Consider the following 19,706-nt stretch of genomic DNA (forward strand, 5'->3'; position numbering starts at 1 on the left):
ATCACAGTTATAATAATAACCAAGTGATTGCGGCCGATCATGGTTAAAGAAACCCCTGTTGACTGGCAGTTGGAAGCAGGAAATAAACAGCGATCTCCCATGTTAGGGTCCAGAGTTTTGTTGATTCATCCGTCCACTTCACGCTCAATGACATTGTTGCGCTCCTTTGCTCCTGTCATAATTACTACAGTCACGAGAGGGCTTGATTTTCACTTGAACATAAACATATGTCATTCTGTGGCACTTGCTGAACTGAAACTGAGTCTGTTGGTTTTCTTGGGAGGGCACTCTCGTACTACAGCATGTCCTCCATCTTACTCTCTGGAAAAGCAGTGAAACGGTTGCAGGCCTCATAAACTTGCACTGTACACTGTTGAAGACAGACTGTACTATATTGTAGACAGGTCAGGACATATTATGGCATTACCTGTGAAAGACATTCTTAAACAAAGTTAAGCTAGTGCCACAACAGCAGGGTCCCATTATGAGAGGAGAGGCCAAGACATCATAAAGGGATGGCGAGTGTGGAAATAAAAGAGTGGAAATAGAAGACTGTGCCACATTTATAAGCCCAGAAAAAGGGAGGGGTTGACAGTAAACCCTGTAAATCCATTTGGTTTTTCAGACATGGAAGGAGAACGGAACTGACAATAGCTTGAGGGGCCAGTGCTCCATGGAGTGAATACCAGAGCGGAGGAGAGGAAAAATAAATAAAGAATGTGTCAGAACTCTGCTGCTGTCTGCAGATTAGATCTGGGGCTATTTAAAGAGGGAGAGCACGCCAAAGCCCCCGACGCCAGTGTCCACACTGCACCCGCCGCCACTCTGACATCATTGGCAGCCATCACCTTGTGACAAAAAAACATGAAGCATAAATGATGGCTACAGAGGGGAATGGGGAGAGGGGCATTCTCCTCTGCCATGACTGACTTGATAACGCTGCATCTGTGTAGATTCACCATATAAAAGCCAAGGTCACACAGGAGGGAATTTGCCTGATGATGTCAGAGCTGCGGTACACATTTTTAAGGGTGATTGTTGGCCTATAAATAAAACTCTATAACCCTTAGGTTAGACGTACAAGCTGCCATCAGAATAATCATTGTTTCCCATCAGTATCAAAGCAGCTTGAGCCAGCCTGGCAGTCAGACTGATTTGGCGTGTGCCGTATATGTATCTGTTGTGTGTGTGTGTGTGTGTGTGTGTGTGTGTGTGTGTGTGTGTGTGTGTGTGCGTGACAGTGTGCTTTTATTTGAGAGGGAAAAAAGGAGCTGGTGATTGATGCATGTGTTTGCGTGGGTGTATGAGTATCTGCCAGAAGATATGAGATTGGCTGCGTATATGGGAGTGTGTGTGCGCATATACTGTAGTTTTGCGTGTGCCAATTGTGGGTGTGTGTTCTTGCGTGAGTGCATGATGTTTGTGTGCGTTTTCTGTCCTCCCACAGCAGATTGATTAGATAGAATGCTGTTGGCGAGGCCCCGCTGTGTGTTTGGTCACATCACTCTCACTGTCGGTGATGTTTCTCTTCTCAAATAAAGCAACATTAGCCCAGTCATGTTTGCCTCCCAAACATGAGCCAAGGATGATGAAGCTATGTGCACTACCAAACTGCAAGGCCTCATTTACCCCGTGATATCTTCTCCCTTCCCCGCTCCCTCTTGCTCTTGCACTCCTGTCTCGCTCTCTTCCTCCAGGCTGCAGCAGACTGACTCTCTGCTACAGACTGAGTCATTCTCAGCCAGTCAGTTATCTCTCCATCCAGCCCTCAGATTTCACCACTCCTTTTGTTGTCATCAATCAAAGCTGGGCTGCCAGAGAGAGAGAGGGAGAAACCCTGAAAGGTGTCAAAACAGTGGCCAAGTAAGGACTTGCACTTGTAGGTTGGCGCCGCATTTACGCATGGACACAGAATCCATGGATTATTAATGCAGCACCTTTTCAAATGTTTCCAGGAACCTTGTAGAATGGTGTGTGAAAAACGAGGAGCTTTCATCAGAAGGTGCCTTGGCGAACACCGGTTATTGCATCATGCAGACTTGCAAACAGGCACTACAGTAGGTTTGGAGGAGGCAATTCGCTGGCAGGCTAAGCATATAGAGGAGAGGGTCACTGAGAAGTGCAGGTGAAGACAAAGAAGCGAGGGAAGCGAGGGAAGCTCAGTCGCGGAGATTCTCACAAAAGTTCCCCACAGATGGCTCGGCGAAGCGTCCGTACTATACCTCTACCTGCTAATTACATGCTGCGCCTGACTTCACACTTTCTCTTCCCTACCAGTGCCAACTTTATTGAAAAGATGAATATGCCTTACATGGAACAATACATCTCCATTCTTCACACCTTCCAATTTGTGTCAACAGCACAGTACAATGGGCCCACTGTTTATGGACTGGCAATTTAAAGCATGAAAGCAAGAGATGAAGTGAGAGGAGAAAAGGATGGAAAATTGCCTCTCCTGTCCTTCACCTTCACTGTACATTGCTTATTTGTCTGTGATAATTGGCCCTTTTAATGTTCCCGGAGAATGCAGGTAGAGAACCCCACTGTGTTATGTGTTCATTTTAAACTTTTCCTCACCAGATAGCAGAGCAGAATTTGGCAGATGGGAGGAAATCTGATGGATGGATGATGCATATTACAATAGACTACATTCCTGGTTTGACTATACAGTGTGTGAGCCTGAAAATCCAGATTCATCCATTCTGAAGTTTCTTTTATTTTCTCGAGATTCGAAATGCAAATGACCTGATGCTGATTGAAGAAGTTAAGCAGTTATCTGGTGGACAATCACCACCTCCTTCTCCTACAGTGGGTAGAAGATCTATCAAAAATGTGTCCAGAAAATAGAAAAAATATTAATAGTGAAATAAAATACTGTCCTAGTTAAACAATTTTTTTTTCTCACTTTGGTGAGATTTGTTTACCAGGCTCCTCTTGCCGGAAGGGCTTGTGTGAGTGAGGTAGTGCTTCTCCACACACCATCATGTTTCCCTGCCAACTCTGCAACTTATAATTATCAAGACACATACACACACACACACACACATACACATGTATCACAAATCAAGAGAATTGTTTGGGAGGAAAATATGCTGTGGTATTGCTCGGAGGGGAACATATATGTATTCTCTGCAGATTTCAGGCAAGTAATCAATATGTTTTGGAGTTTATGAGTAATATTTCAATATGTAATTAAAAGAGTTGATCCATGCTCATTGACTAATTGTTCTCACAATGAGATGGCTGATGAAATCTAGAGAGAGCGAGAGGGAGAGAAAGAGAGAGAGGCTGTCGCAGCTTCTTAATGGAGAACTGCGATCGCACATCTGGATTGTGATGACTGATTTCATATTCAAAGGCTGTATTTTACATTGGAGTGTTGTTAAAGTTCATTCTTGCTCTGAGCGGATAAAATCTTGGATTAACGTATAAATGGAAAGAGGATATGTTAAAAATGCACAAACAAATACGGGAGAACTTGTGTTTGAATGCACAGAGAACATATATTAGTGAGGTGGTGTTTTGTGGCCTTTACTTAAGTTTAATTATATGTGGCATTTCAGCACTGTAGTAATCAAAGTAGTACACTGCCGTGAGGGTTCTTATAACATTCAAAATACAGTCAGTGTGGACCTTATTAAAATGCAGCAAATGTCTGACTAGCTTGCAAGTGCACGTCTGTGTTCTGTGTTAGGGCTCTCAATATCACTCCCTCGCTGTGAAATGTTTGTTCAATAACATAATACCAATGATCAGAATTCAGCTTAATCCCCTCGGGGACAAGACACTAATTGCTTTATCGATAACTCTGAGAGCCCACCGGTGTCTGACAGCTGACATCGCACATCATCACAAATTCTGTTCTGTTCAACCTGGAATACACAAAGATTAGATCCCAATGCCCTCTCACCATCTGCCCCCACCTAGTTTTCACCTCACGCTTTGGTGTTTCTTTCTTTTTCATGGCTCATCTTACTATTTACTCTCACACAGCCAAACTAAAAATAGGAGAAGAGTTCAGATAATGACAAAGAAGGTCATTGTCAGCCTGGCCATCTCCGCAAGGTCTGGCAAGGAGCCGGCTGATTGTTCATTTCTATTGTTAGCGACGGAAAACTGTTAGGAAGATGTTATCCACACATTACGGGGAGATGTGTTGACATCTGTCAGCCTGATGATTGATCGCCTGAAGGAGATTCTTCAGCTTGCTAGATTTTGGTTGCTGTTTTACTAGATGCAATGTGCGGGTGGGTGGACAGGAGAGCGTCTATAAATAGAGGAGCTGGTGATGGTGAGGGAGTGATGGAGGCAGGTATGTGTGGCAGCCAGATGGTGCCTTGTGGGGAATGTCTCCCAGTGATTTTGTTTGCAAATAGGTCTCTGTAAAGTCGCCGGCTCCTCTCCTCCAACTTGCCTGCTGTTATAGGCAGAGCTTTAGGAACTGCCATATCTGATAAAGGTGCTGCAGACTCAAAGATGTCCTGCCGCTCGCCAGAGAGAGAGTGAAAGTGACGCACTGTGACAGGTTTTGTCACTCTCTGAGGCGACCGCCCTACAGATTGTCACAGATAGAAACGGCAGAACCCTGGAAGCAATGACAAATTGTTTTGAGAGAAAGAAGTAGGAGAGCGAGTCATGCCAATATCTGTGGCCTACTTCAGTGCGGCGGTGAGGAGGGAGGGGAGTGAGCCATCACTCAAGATCTTTGTTTTCACTTCCCATGGCCGTATGTGCGGGTGTCATGACCCTTTCGCAAATAGGGTTCTCCCTGCAGACAGAAATGACTGGAGATCGGTAAGATGTTTGTAATACATGAAAAGATAGTCATTAAGCTAAATTATGTTCCCAGCACTCTGCGCAATTACATAGGTTGTTTGATTTCCTACAAATGATGAATTTTCTTTTCCCAAATGCATACATCAAATAAATTATCTTTCTCTCCTATGATTCATTGGTGATGATGGTTACAGTACATACGTATGTGCACATGAACAATTCTATTATAAAAGAAAAAGAAAAAAAAAAGAAGTCAAAACTCTCGTTATGTCATCAAGAGAATAATCCTTGATCTGCTCCACTGAGTGAGCGCAAGAACGACACTGTGAACACAGTAACAGAAGCCAGGGTGATTTCACGGAGATATGGGCACATTTTCTGGTTCGTAACTGCTAGCACCACACCAAATAAAGCTCATTTGGGTGTAAAAGCTCAAACAAACATTTTATGAGTACACAAATTCAATCTCCAATTATTTTTTTAATAGAGCAACTACAGGTTTTTATCTCTTGAAGTCTTCACTACTTAGAGTTCTCTTGTTCTCCCATCTGTACCACAGGAGAAGCTGGCTCATGATTAAACATTGTCTAAGATCACAGGATTAATGATTTTTTTTATTTTTTTTTTTTATTTTTTTAAGGATCACAAATTAACTGTGGAAGTTTATATTTATTGAATGAAAGGTGTCTTCATGAGTCAGTTTTTGCTTTTATTTTTGCAGCTTAAAAACTCAGTAACACCTTGTGATAATGCGTCACTGTAAATCTGTAAATGGGACCCTATCATAGCATATCCGTTACCACGGCAAGGTAAAATAGAGTGTTTATTTTAAACAGCACACACCTCCAGACAGTGAGTCACAGTCACAAGCCTGAGGGTGAAAATGCTTTGTTGATGAGAGGTCAGAGGAGACCTGTTCAAGCTGACAGAGTGGCCACAAGTAAGTGCTTAGTGCAACAACAGCGTGAAAAGAGGCATCTCAGAATATACATATCATTGAGTCTTGGAAGTGTTACAGCAGTAGTAAATCATGCCAGGTTAAACTCGTGTTACCTAACTGCAAGATCAGGCCTCTCCAGACTCATGATCACCAAATAATTAACAGCAACAACAAAAATCTCAGGGTTTGTTGTGACATGGAGACAGAAGGTCAGTGTCACCGTCAGTAAACGTTGAAGGTGATACACTGATATCTTTCTTGGCCCATACTGTATTAGCTGGCTTAATAGCAGCTGAGAATTTTTTTGAATACCACAAAGTATTATGCAACCTTTCTGCTGACCAGAATAATTTCGGCAGAATAATACATGTGACTAAAGGTGTATCATTTCAAGATTATTGCAGGTGGGCAGCAAGGATCAAGATGTCTCTCCACACAAATCCGTTTCTACCCATATGTCAAGTCCTTCACGTACAGCACATCATCCTGTCCCGACACGGTGTGGCTCATGAGGAATAATGCTGCTGCAAACACTGGCTGGCTGATAATCACCAAAGAGAACCATTTGTCTGAAAGTACTAAGCAAAGACAAAGACAATGGAGCAGAAATCAAATATCTATAAATGAATTCCTGACGTTTACAGCCACCACCATAAAGCAGCAGAGAGAAGGTTAAAATAAAAATAAATTGCATAAATGTTTTTCTTTTTCTCCAGGCCTTAGTGTTTTCACTTCAGCATGGTAGATCCAGCTATATTTGGTGGGTAATGATATATGGGTTCACACAATAAAAGAAAATGGGAGCACACTCCCATTAAGATAACCGCTGCAGGCCAAGGAAACCTAGAAATGCCAGTGGCATATTGATTGCATGCCCTGTATTAATAGTGGGGTTAGCTGCTGCTCTCTCAGCCTGGACATTTCAGCCCGACGACAATGAACAGCAATGAAAACTAACCCCAAGTTTAACCAAAGTGAAAAATGGTACAAGTGCTGAAAAGCTGAAAAGACAGATGTAGTGCGTTGAAATGCACAGCACAGCAAAGTCAGTCGCTTAATGTTTGTTCAAGGGCTGACGGTGTAGATTGGTGCTGTAACACCTGTTAAATTCCTTGAAATGCTGTTGGTCATGCTTTGCTGCCATGTATGATAAGTGTGTCAGATGAAAGGAAAACAGTAACTATTGTTCACCATTAAAGAGACTCCGTTGACTTGAAGACTTGTCTAAACTTGTAAGTAAACATAGAAGTGACCGTGTTCTGGGGTGACATGAAAACCAGTCTACAATTAATCACTTGTGGCAGGTGTGATGATTACTAATTAACATTGATTACTGATCAATAACCACATATACATTCCTCTGTGCCAGCTAATTAGCATCATTAACTATATAATGCTAGTAACAAGAGAAGCCCCTGAGCCCAGAGCATTGTTAGTTAGCTTCCCTGCCTTGTCTAGGTCGTGTTTTTTTTGTTCTACATGGGGAGTTCATTTACATTTTAGTGCGGGATTTATTTTTTCTGTTGTTGGCATGTTGTTGATGGATATGTCTTACTTCATCGGCAGAAGTCATATATCCTGACTTCTGCCGGTGCTTTTGCAAAAAACAAAGTTACAGCGAGGCACAGCAGATTCATGGCTGACATTTGAATGAAAGAAAAGGGACATGTTAACATAATTCAAAACGCCGGACGTGTAATGCATTACGGCGCATGGAGCAGCTCTGCAGATGCATGGTGAAAAGTTGAGGTAAAATGTCACGGCATGTAAATTGCAGTATTTTTGCTACACTGCCAGTACCCGTGTTCAAATTATTAGTACATTCTACATGTTTAGAATATTTACACCACACCTCGTAACAACATTTTGGAACATAGCAAAGACACTGTCGTCACCCGGAAACCAACAGCGCAACCAACGCTTTAAACAACCTCAGTCCATGTTGTCCCGACACGTGACCTTATGAGGTTGTGCGAGTAATGACTGTCCTGTCTCGATAGCAAAGGCAGAAGTAGTGGGAAGTTGTTGCACCACAGCAAAAGGGCTTTGAAAGCAGTTTGGGGAGAATAGTTGACAAAGTACATGAATCTGAGCCCACATTTTACATCCAGTCTCCTACTAGCAGTTAGTGTTCAGTCCTTAACCACGACAGCGTTCCTTCCTTCATGTAGCCGCAGGGCGGTAGCACAAAAAACAGTGTGAAACATTTTTTTTTATGAATGGCCATATTTGTTGTTTTAGATGCCACTGACAAATGACCTATTTTGTGGTTTCGAAATGAGGACTTGTTATGCAAAATTCAGTTCTGTTGGGGCCTTTTGAGAAACTAAATTCTCAAGGAAAATATGAAGTAACTGTTTTTACTGACTAGAGGGTTTTTCTACTGACTTCAGAAAAGTCAGAACAGTTTTCTAGCAGTTAACATCATGCAGCTCGAGGAACTGTGGCTCGAGGCACTTCTCGCACCACGGAGCAAATGTGGTCACCGCTTGCTTAAGACGAATAATGACAGCAGAGACGGTTAACAGTGTAAAACTGACACTGAATTTGACACAAATTCTATCGATAAAGCAACCCTGTGCGATATCATTAACACACACAGCAACAAAAAATCATCTACATTCACTTTATTTGAACTAGTGGGTCTAAGCTTTTGCAGGAACTGCGACTTGTTGGCGCAGTTGTGTCAACAACTGAAGACTGTCTGATGATGATGATACCTGGAGTCATTAACAGAGTTGCCCAGTTTTGCTGATCCCCCACAGACAGACGGTATATTCACCTCTCCTTATTTTCTTCACCACCAACTGAGCTGAGAGATCTGACGGCAGAATCTTGTCAGGAAAACAGTGAAAACATGTTCTCCTCTGATAAAAAAGGATTGCCTTTGGGGTAGTTTTTTGGCAACTTGGCGTGTTATTCCAGATTTTGAGGGGTGTGTAAATCCATTTACACCCCTGGAATTGTGAAATAACACCCAGTACTGCTGCATGGAAACTGTCATTAGACAATATCATCTATCCCCGGCCCAGGAAGACAGACTGTGATAGGAGCCATAACACAAATCTGGATTTTTAATTAGAAAAAGAGAGCAGGTGATATCTTTTGCATGCTAACGCTATGGATCATTTCTCACCCAACCATAAATAGAACTTGTTGGCTGAAGGGACTGGCCACTGCAAAATATTTTGCTGAGTGGGTTGTTTGCAGTTTCATCCTCACTGATGATAAAGCCATTGATGGCTGTGTGCAACTGTATATGAGTGATAATGTGACTGTGTCTGATGTCGGAAAGAAGTTTTATTGTCTTCTTCACAGATATGAGTATGTTCCTCATAGATACACAAGTGGAGCTGGCAATGAGACTTAAAAAAGCTGCATAAGTTAAATGTTAAAGTAAGTTTTGCTAAAGGAAACAATTTTCAGTCTTTCGTCTGCTGTCTCCTCTACTTCATCCCCCTGTCCCTTCCACCATCCATCCATCATCTTCTTTACTTATGTTCCCTCTTTAATAACTTTGAAATGGAGGTGACTGTTAGAACTCGGGACCAAGGGGTGGATGCCTGTTTGTTGCAATTAGACTTACAGGTACATATTTTTGTTAGCGTGTGTGCCTTTCTACGCTTACATGAGCTCAAGATCCACATTACTGTCAGTATTTGCACCACAGAGTAACTTAATTGGGCCTAAAATGTGCAGTTTCAGTTGGTGTGATTCTAAACAAGATTTTATGTAAAAACGGTTTCCCCTGACATAAAGAGAGGGAAAATAAACAATTCACTTTCAAGATGGGACTTGTTTTCCCTCCAGTTTCTATAATTTTCCTTCAATAACGACCTAAATCTTGTCGATTGAATGACAATTTGAACTACTACTACTATACTACTACTACTACTACGAGTACAACTCCAACTACTACAATACAGGGCCAATAAACATCCCAAGAAGGCACCCAAAGCAACGACTCCAACACAGAAACATGGTTACCACAGAAAATATACTGTTACCATATTATGCCGTGATATTTTTTTTTTTTTTTTGAGGGATAGACTTACTGCTTATCTGTTTACTGGTTTGGCCTGTAGATAAAGTGGCAGTGGAAAAAGGAAGGGTGAGGGATTTACTGCCGGATTGGGCTGACCTGGTTCCTGTAGAGTTGTGTTCTCCCCTGCCAGAGAGATTCCCAGTACAGGTCAACTGCGTTCACCCCTGCCCCCAACCCACCATACACACATAAACACACACACGTGTTTGTTGCGCTCTGACAAACTACAATCACTTCAGGCCTTCACTAGCCTTCTACAGCAAGACAACATGTTGTTAATGAAAACTCTACTGTGTCATTAAAACAGGTCAGTGTGGCCTGGCTGCGCTCATATGTGCACCTTTTTCCCTTGTATGTGAGCAGCGTGACCTGACAGTACTAAGGCCTAATCCGAGTGATATCTCAGGGAAGCAGACAGACTGAGGAGCCCCGTAGCGTGGCACTACCATCTTTTTCTGCTCATTACCGGCTCTAGGCTTCTCAACACAGATAGAGGCAATGAAGGAGAACCTCAATAAATGATCAGTGTGCTCTGCCAGCACCAACGCATGCTGCATCTGCTACCTCCCTGTTGCTGTTCCCATGCTCCCTCACTGATTGTACAACCCATAACCTCTCCAGGATAATAGTATAAACCTTCAAAATTTGCCATACAGCAGGTAGATGAGTCTGCTCAGTGTAATGACCTAAATTTGGCTAAGGAAGTGGTTGATTTCCCAGGCCTCAAGGACTCCAGAAGCCCACCTCTTCTAAAGCCCCAAAGGGATAAATGAGGCCCATTTTGCAGTGAAGTTTGTAATGATGCTTTTGATTAGTGAGTTGTCAGGAGGTATTGGCCCTACGCTCATCACAGCGTTGTTTAGCACTTTAAGACCTCCATAAAGATGAGTGTTTTTTTTTTTTTTGGAGAAAAGATGAAAAAGCAGGAGGCATGTGCCTAATGAAGTCTCAGGCTTATAGCCCCTCTCATGACAGGATAATTACACCAAATGCTTCCAGCGAACACTTCAAAGGACACTTCATCCCTGTGCCAACACCATGCAACACATCTCACCAATCAAGATGGCCTGACCTAAATCAGGTCCCCCTGGCTTGTCAGTAATGTCGCCCGCCCACAGACTTTCTGGACCTCTGCAGAGTCAACTACATTTGAATACACTCAATATACTAGTAGAATAAGCATATAGGAATTAGTCTTGCTGACTTTGCTGCAGAAACATATTGACAAGTTAGTCCCATAGTATGTAACAGGATGTCACAAGTAGTGTAGGGAGCAAAACATACAGTAGCAGAGTGTGCTCTGCAAATATGGAAACACGCAAACACATGAATACTTAACTGACCTCATTAAGGCACTGTATCATTTGTGCAACATGGCACGCAAAGTAGTGAAAAATTATGATAGTGCATGATCAGGAGCACATTGATCTGGTGATGCAGGGATCATATGGACAAAAAAATATATGAAATGCTTTCTACACTCTACAGACAACACTTATTAAGCCACATTTTCTTGTACTTCTGGTGCTTTGTGAGCCTGCAGATGTTTATGTCATCATTTAAACCAGCACACAAGTCTGTAAAGGGTGTTAACCTGTCCAGAGCCAAAGGCTGCTAGATACACACTCACGTACACACATTTACCTCACCTCAGGGACGCTCTATCAATCTGAGTTGCACCTTGCAAACCGTAAGTGAAGAGGCCTGGTCTTTTTCATGCATATATTTTAAATAAATGATGAAGACACAATTTGTGCGTTTGGAATTTTGAAATGCTCCTGGAAAAAAAACGCAACGATATTATATCAATATTACACAAAATCTTTAGTTTTACATTGAGTAAGTATGAAACTAATTTCCTGTAAGCTCGAGGTTGTGGCTGCAAGTTTGTCGTTTGCTCCGTCATTAATAACAGAGGCAATTGGAATAACTGCAATTCGCTTACAATTCTGTGAAATTTTCACAGCAGAGAGAAAGTATAAAAATGTCACTAGAGAAGCTTCATTTCTCTGCCATCCATGTGTTAAATATGTTCTAAACACCCATATTTGTTTTGACAAAATGTGTCTAAATATTCTGCTTCTGTCTCAATCTTCATAAAGCCCTGTCGAGATTGCAAATGGGAATGTGCATTATTTTTTGTGGCTCAGTCAGAGCACCTGCCTTCTGCTCCGCAATCTGCCCTGAACTTTCAAGTCATGCGGTCAACAGTGCTGTACAGATATGGAGCATTCTGCATGATGTTCACACATACAACTGGCTCATATTATGTACGTAACAAGAAATACAAAATGCTCCCAAAATGCAGTTTCATTCAAAAGTGAATAAGATGTCTGGAAGAGATAACACAGGTTTACGAGTCACTGGACAATTTTTCTAGTGAATCCAGTAATTATGTTCTTACAGAGTTAGTCGGGGATGATGCATCAGCTTCTGGGGGATAAGATAAACCATATCACTACATTGTGAGTGGCTCGGATGCTCCCTTCTTCACATCTTGAGGAGAATTAAACAGAGGGGAAACAGGCATGGGGTACAGAGTACGGAGGAACTGCAAAACTGCAGGAGCTAACTGCATTAAAACAATATTTGCAAACGTTTTTACTTACGAAGACAGCGTGCGAGGCCATTTTGATAATTGCTGAGACTTCCTAACTGGCACAAACTGTTTCCAGCGCTGGAAGTGCTGCACAGGGGCAGGCTGGAAATCTATTGTGACATGTTGGGAAAGAAATAACACTTAGATGTGTTTGAATGGCTCCACTGAACACATTTCAGATTTTTCCCATGAAAAAAAGCAAAGCCATGCTAGATGCTGGATGCTGCATAATTAACAAAAAGCACTGCAAACATCTCTCAGTCTACTCTGAAAATGACTCCTGGAAGAACCAGTGGCACAGGAACAGATGGAGAGAGGCCACTTGAACACAGCGTAATGAAGCGATCCACAGAAAATTCACTCATACAGCGTGCATTTCAAATGAACCCAGTGAAGATGTTATGTCTCATTTATTTTGGTAACTCACACTTGATGTATTTTTTACATATGTATAAACCACATTGCTACAGATTCCACGTTTCAGAGCTGTTTGTATTTGCTGATAAATACTAGAATAAGTTATACAGCGTGGCCTCAGAAAACATGAGACCCTCTCCACTGGGAGAGGGACAAACATAATAAAGATGCCCTTTTACATCAGTAACGTATATAAAACTTATAAAGGAAGGCAACCTGCATCTTTTTACTACCCAGTAAATAAAAATCTTTTCATAGAGGGCCATTGATGCACATCAAAACAAGCTATTCCAGTTAAACATCTGTTTAAAGATCAACAGAATGATTACAACATGTGGTAAACCCCCCCCCCCCCTCCTCCTCCTCATCAGAGGTAATTTTACACCCAAATTTTCACATTTGCTGATTTTGACCTCAATCTGTACTTTTCAACAACACATTAAACATTCGTAGTGGAATAAGTTATTCCACTACGAATGTTCCAGTACATTTCCAATTAGCATTAACAGAGGACAGGCGCTCACTTGGGGAAAAAAAAAAAGAAAAAAAAAAGCAGGTACCAACTCACAATAAATAAATCATGATAGCAGGAGGAGCTGAACATTAGAGAAAAGGACTCTTGTAATGATGGTGGACAGTACTGAATCTATTTCCAAATCACCCCTCCGCCTGAGAAGTGGCTCTTAGGAGAGTTTTTACATTGCTGACCATCACTCCGTCTTAGATTATCCTTGCCTGTCTTTTCCATCACTGTACCTTTCTGTCACAGACAAGGCTCCAAGTGCACTCTTTCACTCTGACCCTCAATTACCAGGCCCAATCATCTCAGACAGGTGTTGAGGTACAGTAATAAACCCTCGCCTGATGCTGCCAAGGATACAGCCTCTCTTTTAAAGCACCTACGACAACACTGAAATGACTGAACCCCCGTGTTGATCAGGTGCTGTGACCACAGTTGACTCGTGGCTGTAGGCCGACAGTGTGTAGTGAAAAAGAAAAAGAAAATTACACCAGTTATTGCTTTGTATAAACAAGATCACTTCTGCTTAGTGCTGGTTTTGCAATCCTGCTTCTACAATGAATAGACCATATTCTATATTATTACTGAAAAAGAAACTAATTATGTGTTTATGGCTATAATTTCTGTGCTAATCATTCACACCCAGAGAATCATTGATATTGTTATAGCCATCGACGTAGTTTTTAGTAGCTTCCACCAGACACCATTTACACTTAAGAAAGTAAGTGAAGTTGTCAGCAGAGGCAGAGAAAGAAAATTAAAGACTTAAGTTAAACTCAAATCCCCAGCACTTATATCCACACTTATACTATACATTACTGCTTAACTGTGTTGCAAATGGAGTCTTTTCAGTCACAAGGATATGCCATCACTGCATCATAAACTTTGTAGAGTGATAGCGCCATAAAGTCCATGGGGGATACACAGCCCGACTCCAGAGGTTTATCACAGGTTCAAGTTGCATATCCACAATTAAACATTTTAGGGAAAGAAGACAAAAATACTCGACAATAATACTAGTATTTAACCTATATACCTGCATTTCATACATGTACTTCTGTACATTGCCCACCCACACAAATGTTTTTCAATTATTCTGGCAGGTAAGACTTGTGTGCACAGGATTATTAAGTGTTGGTGCAATAAACACGAGCTGGTTATTTCATAGGGAATGAGCACTGGACTAATTGTGTTCACTCTCACAGTGTTTGTTTATTTTTCTACTCTTGCCTGTTGTCACATAGGGGCACTTACTACAGGAAAATCTGTGAAGGACGATTGTTATCTTTACTTATGTGCAGATATGAGGGAGTTCGTCAGAAACATGTATGATTGTAAAGTTTCATTATTACTTTTGCCCTCTATTTCAGACTCTTGTACATTTCCATTATGTGTTTTCTATTTCAAACACATTGTCTGTATTGTTAATGACTGGTTCCTGATGTGTTCATTCATCCTTTGTGCTAAAGCAATCTGCTCCTTCCAATTCACTCCAGAGCTCCTTCATCACACGTTCTCGGACTGGAAGAAAAAGCAGGGACTGGTGTTCATTGTTGCTTCATTGAGCATGTGCTGCATTGTGACCTAGAAAGATTCAGCAGACCCTTAGAGCTGAGACAGTTATCAAACTAAATTAGCCTACATACCACAGGCAGGGGTCAGACTAACCAGCAGTGGGAGCTTGCTCAGTTTACTGCTAACACTCAGGAATGCATTTTAAAACGGATAATAAGCAGACCTGATCCACTGCAGAGAAACAGCCACATTTGGGTGATGATCTGAACCTAGAAACTTTATTTCTGCAATTCCTTTTACCTCCTTCAACATATTCCAGTGCAGTGTCTGATCAGTAGCCTGCGCTGGTGTCATAGCAGCTTTGTGAAATACATTTGACAGATAATTTTTTAACTCATTGATTAAATTAAGGCCCTCGCTCAAGTTGTGTAATCGAGTAAACAAAGCTATTCAGCCTCCTCTGGGTCTGAGAAACGTCTTACATTAACAACTCCATGAGTAAAAAGTCTGCAAATCACACAGCAAACAGGTTGAGTAATTCAAGGATTAGAGGATTCATACAGCCCAATTCCCTCCGGGCAGTCAGCCAATAGAGAAGCACGGTCCAGGTACTCATGAGGTGTACAATGCCACAACTGGCGGATCTGCACAGAAAGCTCACTGACGGATGAGCCTGTGCCATGCATGCAGACATATGCGGCCAGATTTAAATGCAGGTGGTTTGACTTAACAGCACAAAATATCACTGTTAAGAGCTAAGGATTGAGGAGCTGCATATATAAAATGCAGGTGAGGAAAGGTTCTCTCTCTTTCTTCTTCTTTCTTTTTTATTCTATCTTAAATTTGTAGCTGTTAATGTAAGTCAGTGCTCTTATTTTCAAGGATTTAGTGAGCAAATTTATGTTAGATTTAAATCAATTTTCAGATTCAATTGCAGAAGATCATTAAGCTCATGTTTGCCTTGCAAATCACCTGAGCTTTTAGTGAGCAGAGCAGCACTCCTCCTTTATCAGTATGTTTGCATTTTCAGCCTGAGACTCATACTTTCCATTTTTAAAGCTGGACAAAGAATGAATAAGGATTGTTAATCCTACACGCAGGGATGATACTTTGTGTTGTTGATACAACCGTACTCATTTGTAGTCATGAAAGCCAGAAAGAAGCAAACACGGCAAATAATTATAGAGGCAGACATCATGTTCCACAAATCTCATGGTAAAACCACATGTTCTCTGCTGTTCAGCTGCAATTATGCTAGAAACCCATATGCGCATGTTCTCAAAAACTTTTTGGAGTTCAAACAACTGGGCTTAATTGCTGAATGGTTTAGGGAAATGTATCATTTACAAGCTACAGTACATGCATGCTGAGTGTTTTCATTTTACAATAGATTGTTGTTGAGAGCAGAACATGCTGATTGAAGGTGCTAAAATGTCAAGTATAGAGGGCATGGGTTTTTAAGTGTTGTCAGCATACCAGTGTGATTTCCACTGAAGTGCTTTCTATTCATCAAACACTCAACACTGTGGCTGCTGATGATGGACGCAGTGAGGTTAAATTTGAGGTAACGATAAATGAAATGCTTTTATGTGGTGCATTTCCATGCAGCAGGTGAACATGTAACTTTATGTTGTTTGAAATGCACATTCCAATAACACTAAAATTAAAATATACATCAATGTGCATGCATCAAAGGCAATGGGCTAAGTGTTCCTACTGTAAAGCTATATGTCTGCGTAGGTTCATCTCATTCATCCTTAGCAGCTACACAGTAAAACACAGACAAAATGAAGCAGCCAGTGCAGCTTTCACCACTCATCTAAGAGGCTTCTTCAGTTCTTCTTTCACCCCTTCCTTCTCTCTCTCTCTCTCTCTCTCTGAGCTGAAGAAAGCCCCTTTGATGAGTCAGGACACATCTTCAATGCTACAACCTCATTCCAGTGGATATTTAATTTTGTCTTCATGTATAAAGCTAATTTACAACACCTGTCCACAGGAGGCCTCAGTGGCAATAAAAACAATGCTAAAAACCATGAACAAACAATTAAGGATTTATGGATGAAAAGTAGTGTAATGGCAAGCTGTAAAGGCAAACACAGATCTATTAGCAGCTGTGAATAAATCTTAGCATTTGTTAAACCTGCCTGTGGGGGGTAAATCAGTGGGATATAAAGCATCTGGAAATTTCATGGAGTAAGGGTACACTGTCACAGAGATTTATTTTAAAGTGAGTTTCACAATTAATACTTCTGGTTAAGTTTCTTTCACAGTTTTTGAGTCTTTAGAGTGAGTGTATCCATGCCCCATATCTGTAAAATGGAAGATCAGTTTTTGGATTTGCAATGCTTCTAAAAGTACTGAAATGTAAGTAATAGTGCACCCCCTGTGTACATTAAGTAAAGCCCTTTGTTTTGTTGTGCTACTATAAGACTTATTGTCAAATGTGGATACAAAAATGACTCGAAAGTAGAAACAAGGCTAGGAGTCTACAGCTAGGCTAGCAGCTCTGTGAAACCAACACAGTGGTGCTTTGAGCTAATTGCTAATATCAGCATGCTAACATGCTCAGTTACATTGCTAACATGCTGTTGTTTTTAAGGTATTATGTTTACTATGTTCACCATCCATCCAGTATCAGTACCAGTGCCGTCCAATGGTTGTTGCGGACAGATATTGCAGTCTGGACCAGTGGTGACCAGAGCGACTAATTGACCAGCTTTACCATCCTAAGAGTCATGCCATTAACAAGGCTAAAAATAATCATATACAAATGTCTGGATCTGAATTAAATATCTTTCTATTTCGACTTTGTCCCCAAAATTTGCTTCTCTATCATATCTCATAAGTTCTTCCCTTTCGTACTCTTTCTATTGCAGGTGGTGGGTCAGATCGATAAACTAACGTCCGACTTTGACTTTGACCTGGATCCAGATGACTGGACGGTGGCCACAGCCAGCAGCACGTCCAGCAGTGAGCGGGGTTTGGGAGAAGCCTTCAGGCTGGACTTCCTCAATGCAGATGTGCTTTCTGATAGCTGGGAGTTTTGCAGCTACCTGGAGGCTGCTGGCGCCGCCGCCCGCAGACCTGGTGAGCAACCAGGAGATCTACGACCGGAGCTGGGCCGCGGAACCATCCCCACCCAGACGCAGACCCCCACCCCGCCCCCCACCACTGCCTCGGTCTACTCCCAGATGAATGGCGGGCTGCCCATCCCCAATGGTCCCCGCATTATTACCCCAGATTCATCCAGCGAGGAGGCCAGCAGCTCCACGCACAGCCACAAGACTTCCCGTACCTCCGGCACAAGAGAAAGAGTGCGTTTCAGTGACAAAATTCTGTACCACGCGCTGTGCTGTGATGATGACGAGGAGGAGGAGGAGCAAGACGACTTACAGGAGGACAAGAGTGGCTGTGCTACACCAGATAGCGATACTGAGCCCAGTCTCCTGGCCAGCTCGGTCGCCCCCAAACGTTCTTCCTCTGAGCACTCACTCCTCCATAACTGTCTGGACCCTTCGTATGTCTCCTCGCCAGTGAAGGGGATGACAGGAGCTCACACACTACCCAGGAAAGGTCTCTTAAACCCCGGCTGCCGCAAAAAACTGTTACGAAATAGCAGCACACAAACTGTCTCTGACAAGAGCACCCAAACTGTACTGCCCTATATTCCAACCAAACAGAAAACAAAGGACCACTGAGAAAGCCCTAAGTTTATCATAAATCTCATGAAGAGGACTGTGCATTATTTAATATTAAATACATAGCTCATAGATTAATACACAAATAAATTAATTACTAAATAAATAAATGATATATGGGAAATCACTCGACTACCTAAAGTCATTCTGAGGCTCAGGGAAAACACAATGAAATGAAGCAAAGCAGATCATTAAGATGAAAGTTAGTGGTGGACCAAAAGGTTAGTGCCTGTTCTAATGTTTAAAGATACACTGAATGGATTCCCTATGTGTAATCATTTGAAACAATGACAGAGATTACAAAAGCAATCATTTTTAATAGAACATTTTAAGTGTTCAAAATTGGAAGTGAAGTATGACGAGTATGAAGAGGTCCTTTCCCCTCCTCATACAATAGTATAAGTCACAAAAAAAAAGAAAAAAAATGCTTGTTCCTATAATGTGGATACAAACCGCTGCACATTCTGTACTCTGAATCTGTATAAACATTGTCTTTTTTCATGTTCAAGTTATTTCAAATGTCAAGGGTATTGTTGCTTTCAGCGGGGGAAATGTATCTAGATGCACATGTCAAGCCTCTTCCTCTTTTTGATGTCAACAAGCAACACTGAGTGAAGAACCAGAAAACAACACCATTTACCTGCCCTTGATTTTATAAATCATGTCAATGTGATCTCTTATTGGTCTGCTGCAGGGGCTGGAACGTAAACGTGGCAGGCAGAATGACAGATATATAAAGTAATTTGAACATGTGCGGTCCAACAAAAGTGACATTTCCTATCTTTTCTGTCTTCCTCTGTGCCTGCCGGTGACAACATTAGGCTTAGGATCCCAGCTAAATAGCAGTCCACAAAAAAAAAAGAAAAAAAAAAGAAAAAAAAAATTGTTAAAGGTTTTGTCTCTCCATGCAGTTGCTCAGCAGGAAGTGAACTCAGCAGAGCAGCATTTTATTCACAGGGCTAATGCCAATAGCCATTCCTGATCAATATGTTAGAGGGAGGTTGCAGTGAGAGGTCTCTCTGCTGAGTATGCATGCCACTCTCCTGGGAACTGTGAACAAAAACTCACAGTCAGACCTATTTACTTACACTGAGTGGAACAAAAATTAGAACTGTGGCCCTAAAGAACTGACATTTCAAAAAATGTGTGTCCAGGAGTGAGAGCTGATGGTGGAAAGAGAGAGAGTTTCTGTTCAA

At 41.7% G+C, this 19,706-nt stretch overlaps 1 protein-coding gene across 2 annotated transcripts in view; it reads left to right on the forward strand.

The window, feature by feature from the left end:
* The window catches only part of insyn1 (inhibitory synaptic factor 1), a 43,778-nt gene extending 24,756 nt beyond the window's left edge, over window positions 1–19,022 (forward strand). For both annotated transcript variants that reach the window (XM_056372715.1, XM_056372723.1), the window contains exon 3: window positions 17,689–19,022. In XM_056372715.1, the coding sequence (XP_056228690.1) occupies window positions 17,689–18,510 (822 nt within the window). In that variant the 3' untranslated portion in view covers window positions 18,511–19,022. The remainder of the gene's footprint in view (window positions 1–17,688) is intronic.
* Window positions 19,023–19,706: the final 684 nt, after the last annotated feature.

This window comes from Seriola aureovittata, chromosome 1, assembly GCF_021018895.1.
Source record: "Seriola aureovittata isolate HTS-2021-v1 ecotype China chromosome 1, ASM2101889v1, whole genome shotgun sequence".
NCBI lineage: Eukaryota > Metazoa > Chordata > Actinopteri > Carangiformes > Carangidae > Seriola > Seriola aureovittata.